The sequence below is a fragment of the Natator depressus genome, chromosome 23 (assembly GCF_965152275.1).
Source record: "Natator depressus isolate rNatDep1 chromosome 23, rNatDep2.hap1, whole genome shotgun sequence".
In the NCBI taxonomy this organism is placed as follows: Eukaryota; Metazoa; Chordata; order Testudines; family Cheloniidae; genus Natator; species Natator depressus.
In genome coordinates this window covers 21,107,943-21,118,654 of record NC_134256.1, presented here as the reverse complement: position 1 = coordinate 21,118,654, position 10,712 = coordinate 21,107,943, and the positions used below count along the sequence as shown (strand labels likewise).

At 69.8% G+C, this 10,712-nt stretch overlaps 2 protein-coding genes across 2 annotated transcripts; one reads left to right on the top strand and one right to left on the bottom strand.

The window, feature by feature from the left end:
• Positions 1–26: 26 nt before the first annotated feature.
• Positions 27–3,256, bottom strand: BCL2L12 (BCL2 like 12). The gene is made up of 6 exons (XM_074937635.1): positions 3,084–3,256; positions 2,178–2,560; positions 1,857–2,015; positions 1,672–1,766; positions 439–690; positions 27–101 (listed from the first exon to the last, which is right to left on the bottom strand). Exons 1-6 carry the CDS (start codon positions 3,227–3,229, stop codon positions 57–59), a joined length of 1,080 nt encoding a protein of 359 aa, XP_074793736.1. The 5' UTR covers positions 3,230–3,256; the 3' UTR covers positions 27–56.
• A 1,788-nt stretch (positions 3,257–5,044) lies between these two features.
• IRF3 (interferon regulatory factor 3) lies at positions 5,045–10,609 on the top strand. Its single transcript, XM_074937629.1, has 10 exons — positions 5,045–5,092; positions 5,496–5,677; positions 6,611–6,794; positions 6,940–7,037; positions 7,189–7,243; positions 7,955–8,011; positions 8,190–8,282; positions 8,653–9,024; positions 9,125–9,243; positions 9,678–10,609. The coding sequence occupies exons 2-10, from the start codon at positions 5,513–5,515 to the stop codon at positions 9,846–9,848; spliced, it is 1,314 nt and encodes a 437-aa protein (XP_074793730.1). The 5' UTR covers positions 5,045–5,092; positions 5,496–5,512; the 3' UTR covers positions 9,849–10,609.
• The last annotated feature ends 103 nt before the right edge of the window (positions 10,610–10,712 follow it).

Sequence of the window (10,712 nt, the reverse complement as noted above, 5' to 3'; positions counted from 1 at the left end):
AGGGGGAGGGGCTGGCGTTGTGACCCCCCCCCAGAACCCCCCGCGGCCAGGGGCTGCTAGTCCAGGACATCAAAGATCTCCTCCTGTCCTGCGATGCTCTCCTGCCAGGGGTCAGGAGAGAGAGATTAGTCCCTGAGATGGGGGGGGGTATCCCAGACAGATTCCCCCCCCCCCCAAAAAAAAACTACCCCCCGGCTCATGCAGCCCCTGCCCCACAGACTATGAGCCAGGGGGTCAACCCCAGCCTGCCTCCAAGCCCCAACCAGCACCCCACTCCCTGCTCGGGGCCCCCCCACAGCCGCCCCCTAGCTCCCCCACACCATATACAAAGTCCCCCCCCCCCCGGATCTTCTGTACATCACCCACTCCCCCACGTGCACAGCTCCCCCCCAGCCCCCCCTGCCCCCAGCCCCCCGGCACACCCTGCCCCCCCCTTACCCAGCCGCCCTGCTCCTGCAGCCAGGGCACGAACATGTCCATGTACTGCAGGCTGAAGCCCATCAGGGTCTGCACCGTGTGGCTGTTGATTCCGGCCACCTTCCGCGTCAGCTCCATGGTCAGGGCCAGCCGGGTGAGCTGGGGGCTGGGGCTGTCCGGGTCGGCCCGCGCGGTGTACGCCTCGGCCAGCCGGGAGAAGCTGCGGTACGACAGGCGGGACAGGGAACTGCGGAGCAGAGGGTCAGCCTCGATCTGTGGGGGAGAGACAGGGCCGGGCTGGCAGGGGGCTGCAGCTCGGGAGTGAGGGGCACCGGCAGGGCCGGGGGGGTGGGGGGTGACCAGGACCGGGCTGGCAGGGGGCTGCGGCTCGGGAGTGAGGGGCACCGGCAGGGCCGGGGGGGTGGGGGGTGACCAGGGCCAGGCTGGCAGGGGGCTGCGGGTCGGGAGTGAGGGGCACCGGCAGGGCCGGAGGGGGTACGGGGTGACCAGGGCTGGGCTGGCAGGGGGCTGCGGGTCGGGAGTGAGGGGCACCGGCAGGGCCCGGGAGGTGGGGGGTGACCGGGGCCGGGCTGGCAGGGGGCTGCGGGTCGGGAGTGAGGGGCACCGGCAGGGCCGGAGGGGGTAGGGGGTGACCAGGGCTGGGCTGGCAGGGGGCTGCGGGTCGGGAGTGAGGGGCACCGGCAGGGGGCTGCGGGTCGGGAGTGAGGGGCACCGGCAGGGCCCGGGGGGTGGGGGGTGACCGGGGCCGGGCTGGCAGGGGGCTGCGGGTCGGGAGCGAGGGGCACCGGCAGGGCCCGGGGGGTGGGGGGTGACCAAGGCTGGGCTGGCAGGGGGCTGCGGGTCGGGAGTGAGGGGCACCGGCAGGGCCCGGGGGGTGGGGGGTGACCGGGGCCGGGCTGGCAGGGGGCTGCGGGTCGGGAGCGAGGGGCACCGGCAGGGCCCGGGGGGTGGGGGGTGACCAAGGCTGGGCTGGCAGGGGGCTGCGGGTCGGGAGTGAGGGGCACCGGCAGGGCCCGGGGGGTGGGGGGTGACCGGGGCCGGGCTGGCAGGGGGCTGCGGGTCGGGAGTGAGGGGCACCGGCAGGGCCCGGGGGGTGGGGGGTGACCAGGGCCGGGCTGGCAGGGGGCTGCGGGTTGGGAGTGAGGGGCACCGGCAGGGCTGGGGGGTGGGGGGTGACCAGGGCCGGGCTGGCAGGGGGCTGCGGGTCGGGAGTGAGGGGCACCGGGTTGGCACCTCTTCGTTGATGACCCCGGCTTGCTCCTCCAGCAGGGCCACCAGTCTCTGGATCACCTGCTCCTTGTGCCCCTCGCTGGCCGGCTCCGGTGGGGCTGGGGGGAGAGACACAGGCCTGTGACCCAGAGCTGACCCCAGGGGGCGCCGGCCCGGGGGTGGGGGGAAGGGCCAAGGCCCCTGCTCACCTAGGGGCCCGGGGCCCGGCTCCGGGCTGAGGGGCCCGGCCACGACCCCAGGGGACTGGACCCCGCTGGGGCTGCCAGGCCGGCTGTGCTGGAGCTTCACCAGCCGGTCCAGCTTCTGGGCCAGGCGGGTGTAGAACTCGGGGTCCTCGGCCGCCGGGCCTGGGGAGAGAGCTGGGGGTCAGAGCAGGGGAGGGGGGAGCCCGGACTCCTGGGTTCTATCCCAGGCTCTGGAAAGGGAAGGGGGGGTCTAGTGGGTTAGAGCAGTGAGGGCTGGGAGCCCGGACTCCTGGGTTCTCTCCCGGTCCCGTGGGGGGCTCTTACCCAGAGGCAGGGGGTCTGGCCGTGAGGTCAGGGTGTCTGTGCAGTAGCAAGGGGTGACCGGCAGGGAGTTGGGGGGTGCGGAGGGGGGAGGCGGGGGCTCTGTCTCCTCCCGAGGGGGGCCCTTCCTCCACAGCATGGCCTTGAAGGGGAACCCCCGGCCGTGCTTGGGGCGCTCCTCCCCCTGCTCCTTCTGTCCTTCGCGGGGCTCTGCCCTGGGGGGTGGGGGGCCGGGGGGGTCCCGGCGGGGGCTGGTCCGTCGCTGGAGCAGCCGCTTCATGCTGGTCTTGAAGCCATGTTTCCGTTCCTCCGCCCGGCTGATCTCCTCGTGCAGGGGGGTCCAGGCCCCCCCCAGGTGGGGCGCCCCCCCCGGCTCCACGGGGCGCCTGTGGGGAGAGTCGGGGGGGCAGGGAGCTCTTCTCCAGAATGCATCTCCCAGCCCTCCCCATCCCTGCATGTCCACCCTCCCCCCCATGCCTATATATCCCCCTAGCCCCCCACCCGTGCATATCCCCCTCCCTCGAGCAACCCATCTCCCCATTCCCCCACCCCCCCACATATCCCCCTCCCCCCTGGAAACTCTCTAACTCCCCCCACCCCCCCTCCTGCATATCCTGCCCTCCGGCAACCCATCTCCGCATACCCCCTCCCCCCATCTGCCCCCCCACCCGGCCCCCAGTCACCTGTATCCCTGGGCACCCATGGGCAACCCCTCCCCCACTCCTCCCCATCCCTCCTCTCGCCGGCATGCCCCCTTCCCCGGCCAACACCCCGCCCCCCCCAACCTGCACATTCCCTCCCGCCGCCCCTCCGGGGGGGGAACTCCATGAGCTCTGCCCCCCTCCCACTCCAACGGCCCCCCCTTCCCTGCTTGCGCCCTGGAGGGGGGTCAGCCCCGCCCCCCCTTACCTGTGTGCGTAGCAGTGGGGGTCATGGTAGCTGCCCCCCACGTGCCCCAGGGAGGGCCGCCGGCCCAGCGCCCCCTGCAGGAAGGCCTCCAGCACCAGCCGCGTCTCCTCCTGCAGCCGGCGGCGCTCCTGGGGGGGCCCCGCCATGGCCCTGCCTGTGGGGGGGCGGGGGTCAGACACGGGGCGAGGTGGGGGAATCTCTGTCCAGCGCCCCCCGACACAACCTGTGCACAAGCCGGGCGACTCCCTGCCCAACCCCGGGGGGGGGGGCAGAGCGGGGGCGGGGAAGGGCGGCGGGGGGGGGAGGGTGACGCGCCGGGCTCCAGCTGCGATTCGCAGAGCCAAGTTCGAAGCCACCCAGGATCCCAGCTGTCCCGCGGGGGGGGGTAAAACGCGTCGCTCAACCTCCGCCCCGCCTCTCTCAACTTTCTGGCAGGGCGGGGGCCCTCAAGGGCCCAGCCCCAAACTTCACAAACTTTCTGAACAGCAGGGCACTGACCATGCACCTCCCCATGCGGGGGGCGGAGCTTAGACGCGGGGGGCGGGGCTCCATAAGCCACGCCCCACTGAATAGGTCCATTGGGCGCAGGACGCGGCAGCCGCGCGAGATACAATTAACAGGAGGGGCGGGGCGTTGATTATTTGCATATATAGAAACCGATACGCTCCGCCCCCTTTCCACGGGCTGGGCTGGGGGCTCCTTGGACCCCATGGGAGGAGCACCAGGCTGGGCAGTGGTGGGGGGCTGGGCAGTCAGGGGCCAGGCAGTGGGGGGCCGGGCTTGGCAGTGGGGGGCCAGACTGAGGGGGCAGGCTGTGCTGTGGGGCACAGTGCCATGGGGCACTAGGCTGGGCTGGGCAGTGGGGCACAGTGCCATGGAGCACCAGGCTGGGCTGTGGAGGGCCGGGCTGGGCAGTAGGGCACAGTGCCATGGAGCATCAGGCTGGGCTGTGGGGTGGCTGGGCTGGGCAGTGGGGCACAGTGAAATGGGGCACCAGGCTGGGCTGTGGGGGGGGCCGGGCTGGGCAGTGGAGGGCCAGGCTGGGCTGTGGGGCACAGTGCCATGGGGCACCAGGCTGGGCAGTGGGGGGCTGGGCAGTCAGGGGCCAGGCAGTGGGGGGTCGGGCTCGGCAGTGGGGGGCCGGACTGGGGGGGGCAGGCTGTGCTGTGGGGCACAGTGCCATGGGGCACCAGGCTGGGCAGTGGGGGGCTGGGCAGGGCAGTCGGAGGCTGGGCCGTGGGGTGCAGAGAGACTCGTGCATCTGTGTGTCCGTCCTGCCCCGGGCCCGGGAGGCGACTGGGGGGGGTTTCCAGGGGGTGTCGAGGAGCAGCCGGCCCTGGGCGAGGCCGACGCCGCTGGACACGCGTGTGACCCGCGTGCACAGACGTGGGAGCAGCCGCCGTCTGCCCTGACCCCGCCTGCAACCTGCGCCCCCTCTCCCCGGCTAGGGGGCCTGTTGGCCAACAGTGCATGCAGCCCCCGTGCGACGCCCGCTCCTGGGCACACGCGCGCATGGACAGCGCACCACTGTGCACGGCTGCTGGGGGCGCAGGGCAAGACCCTCCCTCACTGCCCAGCTCACATCACTCCAGCTCCCACCTGCCCCACCCCAGAGCCAGGCGCATCTCGGAACCGGGCGAGGGGACCCTACAGAACCAGCCCCCGTGTGCCCCACCCCAAAGGCGGCTGCATCTCCTGGATGGCTTCTGGAGTGGGGGGGGTTGAGGCCTTGGGTGCTGTTGCCCCCTCCCCGCCCCGGATCTCATGGTCTGAACTCCCAGCCGCCCCACAGTCAGCTGGGGGAAAAGGGGGGACCCCCAGGAATCGCGGGACGGTGGGGGGGCCTGCGCCCCGCACAGTCCCCGGCCCCGGGGGAAGGAACCGGCACACACACAAATTGTAACAAAGTTTGGGGATCACGTGACGTGCTGGGGCGGGGGAGTCATGTGACCTGGGGGGGCGGGTTCCATTTCTCTGAGCCGCTTCCTCTTGCGGAAGGTGCCAGGCAGGTACGGGGGGGCATTGCCTGCCCCCAACCTAGCCCCCCCCCCAGAGGGGACGGGCCCCATTCCCTGCCCCCCAACCCAGCCCCCCCCCAGAGGGGACAGACCCCGGGCCCCATTCCCTGCCCCCCAACCCAGCCCCCCCCCCAGAGGGGACAGGCCCCGCCCCCGTTCCCTACCCCCCAACCCAGCCACCCAGCCCCTGCCCTGGGTGGGAGCTGGCCCCCTGCAGAGGGGACAGGCTCCACCCCCATTCCCTGCCCCCAAACTCAGCCCCTGCCCTGGGTGGGAGCCGGCCCACCACAGAGGGGACAGGCCCTGCCCCCATTCCCTGCCCTGGGTGGGAGCCAGCCCCCGCTAGAGGGGACAGGCCCTGCCCCCCATCCTCCCCCCTCTTTCTCTCCCCTAGGCGGCACCGCCCCGGCGATGGGGACCCCGAAGCCGCTGATCGTGCCGTGGCTGCGGAAGAAGCTGGACGACGGGTGCTACCCGGGGGTGAGCTGGCTGGACCAGGGGCGCACCCAGTTCCGGGTGCCCTGGAAACACGGGCTGCGACAGGATGCCTCCTCCGAGGACTTCCAGCTATTCCGGGTAACCCCCCGCCCAAGCTGGGGATCCCCCCCTGCACCCACAGATATGGGGGGGCGGGTGGCAGGGTGATTCCTCCCCCATCCACACCCGGTCCGTGATGACCCATCTACCCAAGTCTCCCATCTTTGCCGGTGACGGTGCGGGTGGGGGGGGGGACGGACCCCCACTGGGCAGTTCTCTACCGCTCCTGACTCCCCCAAGCGGCTGGGTTTACACCCCTGATACCGGACTCCCCACATCCAGTAGCAGGGAGTTCCCCAGGCTGATTTGCTTTGAAAAGCCTCCCCTTTTAGCAGGTGCCCTGCAGTCCCATCCTGTCCTCCCTCCCCCACCCCCATGCCAGGACCCATTCCTCTCCCTCGGAACGGCTCCCCTATAGGGAGCTTGGCTGGCGGGGGCTGTGGGTCGGGAGTGAGGGGCACCGGCAGGGCTGGAGGGAGAGCCCAGGGCTGGGCTAGCAAGGGGCTGCAGGTCGGGTGTGAGGGGCACTGGCTGGGCTAGCCGGGGTCTGTGGGTCAGGAGTGAGGGGCACCGGCAGGGCTGGAGGGAGAGCCTAGGGCTGGGCTAGCACTGGGCTGCAGGTCGGGAGTGAGGGGCACCGGCTGGGCTAGCCGGGGTCTGTGGGTCAGGAGTGAGGGGCACCGGCAGGGCTGGAGGGAGAGCCTAGGGCTGGGCTAGCACTGGGCTGCAGGTCGGGAGTGAGGGGCACTGGCTGGGCTAGCCGGGGTCTGTGGGTCAGGAGTGAGGGGCCCTGGGGGCTGGGGTACCAGTCACTTCGCAGCCCTCTTGCCCTCCTTGGTGGCGGGGGTGGTGGAGAAGTGAGGTCTGCGGGGACCCCCATTATCCCCCCGCCCCACAGCCGCCTCTAGGCCTCCTCAGCTCCCAGGTACCTACGTCTGCTTCCCGCCCCCACCCCCCCGCCACCTCCCCCAGGACTGGGCCATTGACAGCGGCAACTACCGGCCAGGCCACGATGCCCCCACGCCCTCCATCTGGAAACGCAACTTCCGCTCTGCCCTGAACCGGAAGCCGGGGATCCAGGTGCTTCAGGATCACAGCTCGGACTCCGCCGACCCCCACAAGGTCTACGAGATCCTGCCCAATGGGGCCCGGGCAGGTGAGGGGTTAGACGGGGGAGCCCGGGGCTGGGCTAGCAGGGGGCTGCGGGTCGGGAGTGAGGGGCACCGGTGGGGCCGTACCCATATCAAGGGGATTCCCGGGTGTGGCTCAGGAGGGCCTATGGCTCTGTTCTCCCCCACCAGGTGCAGACGAGGCCCCCAGTGCTGCCGTGGGGGGCACCGAGGCTGACGCGAGCAGCCAGCTCCTGGACAGGTCAGGGGGCGGCCTCTCCTGCAGCCAGGTCAGTGCTCTGGGGCAGGGGGGCTGGGGCAGCCTGGGTCAGGGTAGGGGGTTGGACGGCTCTGGCCGGGTCTGGGGGAGTATCGAGGGGAACTGTGGGTACTGGGGGGCCCTTCCCCTTAGTGACACCCCCAATTCTGTGCCCCCCGCAGGACGATGACCTGGATGACATTCTGAACGCGCTGGCCCTCTCCAGCCCCGAGGAGGGTGAGTGCCCTGGGGGACGGGTGGGGCAGGGCCGGAGGCCGGGGTGATGGGCACCCCTGGAGCCAGTCCCAGCTCTTGGTCTGGCCATGCCAGGCTCTGCATGGAACCCAGGAGTCCTGGCTCCCCTCCTCTCCCCTCCCCGAGCCGGGGAGAGAACCCAGGAGTCCTGGCTCCCAGCCCCCACCAGCATTGGCCCTGTCACTTGGGTGAAGCTGCACAAGCCCCCAACTTGGCCACCAGGCCCTGGGACGGTCCCTCGTCGGGCGGCGCGTTCTCCAGCCCCCCCCAGTGCTCAGGGCCAGTGGAGAAGGTGGAGCCCCGAAGCGGTGCCCAGACCACTCGGGGAGACGCCCTGGGCCTGTCGGCGCCGTTCCCTTTCTCCCCTGCAGGGTCAGGCCCTCGCACAGCCCGGACAGTGCCCTGCAGCGCCAGTGCCCCTCACTCCCGACCCGCAGCCCCCTGCTAGCCCGGCCCCCACAGCCCTGCTGGTGCCCCTCACTCCCGACCCGCCCACCCCCTTTGTCCTCCTCCTGATTTACTGGAACTCCTGAGCCCTGCCTGAGACGGGGAGAGAACCCTAGAGTCCGGCCTCCACCCCGCCCCCCTCAGATTTCAACCACTAGTCCCCACTCCCCTCCCAGAGCCAGGGAGAGAACCCAGGAGTCCGGGCTCCCAGCTCCGCCCGCTTAACTATTTGACTTTCTGTTCCAGATGCTCCGTGCTCTGCGCTCCCGCCAGGTGCCCCGTACGTCCGTGATGCAGCCACAGGTAGGTAAATCCCCATCTGCGCTTCCCCCCCCACCCCCCCGGCCGTGCCCTTCGCTCCCGGCCTGCAGCCCCCTGCTAGCCGACCTCTGGGCTCCCCCCGCAGCCCCGCCGGTGCCCCTCGCTCCCGGCCTGCAGCCCCAGGCTCTGTCCCTTACTTGTGTCCCTTTCTCTCCCCTAGGGGGCGCTCTCTCGCCGGGGTTCGGGGATTTCCCTCCTCTGGTGCAGCCGGCCCCCAGCGCCCTGGAGCAGCTGCTGGGGTCCAACGTGCTGAGTGAGTGTCCTGGCGCCCTCTGCTGGCCACTGCTGGGGCTGCAACCAGAGTCGCTGCACACCTGGGGGTGGCAGGGGGTGGGGTGGGGTGGGGTGGTCAGGACCCCTCCCCTGCCCTGTGTAGGACCGTAGCACCCTCATCTCTAGGGCAAGGCGGGGGGAGAAGCAATGGGGGTGGCTCTGGGTCAGGGGGCTATAGGGAGTGCTGGGGGGCTCTGGCTGTTTCCAGGGGATTATGGGGAGCTTCTGGGGGCTCTGGCTGTTACTGGGATATTATGGGGGGCTCTGGCAGTTTCTGGGGAATTATCAGGGTATTGGGGGGCTTCTGGGGGCATGTCATCTCCCCCCTCACTCTCCCTCTCTCCCCGCAGTGACGGATTTCGAGGTGCGGGTCTATTACCGGGGGCACCTCGTGCTGCAGACGCTGGTCCCCAACCCACAGGGCTTCCGGCTGGTGTCCACCAGCCCCGGGCCCAGCCCCTGCCCCGAGCTGGCGGACGTGGAGCTGCCCGGGCCGGAGATGCTGCCGGACCGGGTGCAGGCCTCTTACACGGCCCGGCTGCTGCAGGGGCTGGGGGCCGGGGTGCTGGTGCGGGTGGAGGGGCCAGCCCTCTGCGCCACCCGCCTCGGGCGCCTCCACGCCTACTGGGGGCACACGGAGACCCCCGAGCCGGGGGCCGAAGGTGGGGAGCTGTCCAAGGAGGGGTACACCCGCCTGTACGACATGTCGCACTTTGTCAGAGGTATGGGGGAGAGGGAGCCCCCCACGGGGTGCGGCGGGGGGCCATGCTTGGGGGAGCCCCTGCCCCCCCACCTGGCTGATGCGCCCCCTTTCGCCCCCAGAACTGATCTGCTTCATAGAGGGGCAGGGCAGCTCCCCCACCTATGAGCTGTGGCTCTGTCTGGGGGAGGCCTGGCCGGACACGGGGCGCTCCTGGAAAAAGAAACTCATCATGGTGCAGGTAGGAATCCGCCCCCCCACCAATTCCTAGGCTTCCTCTGGTGTTGGGTTCCCTCCCTCCCTCTCTCGGGGGGGTGGGGGTTCCCTCCTGTCCTTCCCCCCCGCCCAACACAGAGTGGCTGAAGGCATTTGGCCCTGGGGTCCCTGGGCTAGAGGGAGCTTGGTCCATGGGGAGGTGGACGAAAGGGGCAGAAATCCTACCCCAGAGCGAGAGAGACCAGGGGCCCCAGCTCGGCTGCTCCGCATGTGGGGGGCGGGGTTGGGGCACCTGAGTCCAGCTACAGGTCCCTATGGGGTGGGGGGCCCTGGCACTGGCCCTGGCCAGGTTTAGTTGGTGCCAGGCTGGCTCCAGCTGCATGGCCCTGGGAATCGGTTCGGGGGGGGGGGACGGACTGGGAATCCCTGAAATGCCAACCCTCTCCCCTCCCCCCCCAGGTGGTGCCCACAGTCCTGCGGATCCTGCACGAGCTGGGCCAGGCCGGGGGGGCATCGTCGCTGCGGGGCGAGGAGCTGGACCTGCGCATCTCGGACTCGCTGGGGGAGGCCGGGCTGCTGGGGGCCCTGCGGGACTGGGAGGAGCGGATGGAGAGTCAGCCCTACAGCTAGCCGGACAGACGGACGCTCGCTCTCCCCGACCCCCTTGACTGTGCCTGACACTCCTCCCAACCGAACCCAGGCAGCCGGGCTCCTTCCCTCCCCCCTGCCCCGAGCTGGGACAGAGCCCCAGGTTCACCCACCTTGTCTGTACCATCAGGCCACGCCACAGGTGGGAGGGCTGGTTAGCCAGGATTGTGGCCCCTCGGGGGTGGGACAGCCTGGTTATCGTAGACCCATAGGGCTAGAAGAGCCCACAAGGGTCAGCTGCTCTAAGCCCCTGTCCATCCCAGACAGGTGTCTATCCAGCCTCCTGTTGGCCACCTCCCGCTGACGGAGCTGCCCCCCGTCGCCCCACTTTTCTTGCCCCCTTAGGATGTTTTTCCTCTGAATCTCCCTCTTCTCTGCCCGAGTGCAAAGCTCTCGCCCTGCTCTCCGGGGCAGCGAGAACAATGGTTCCCTGGCGTTTTTATGGCAGCCTTTCGAGCCTTCTCTTCTCCGAACTTAACACACCCGCTTCCTTCAGGCGTGGCTCCTGCCGCTCGCTTCTGGGGCCTTGCCGCTTTCTTCACAGGGTGACCAAACTTGGACCCAGGACTCCAGCCGAGGGCTAACCAGAGCCGTACGATCGCACCTCCTGGGGGAATTCTGCGCCAACCCATTAACAATTCTGCGCACCATATTTTCAAATCCTGCCTGTTTTTATTTGTCAAAATAACACACGGTCTTCACGCCAGTTTCACTGATTTTGGTCATTTATTTCAAAATACCGCTCAGCAAGTCCGTCTGTAACGATACAGACACACACCAAAAAGAAAAAGGACTCGGGAAATGTTTTTTTGACAAATAGATTCCTTACTCGGCAAATTAATACAG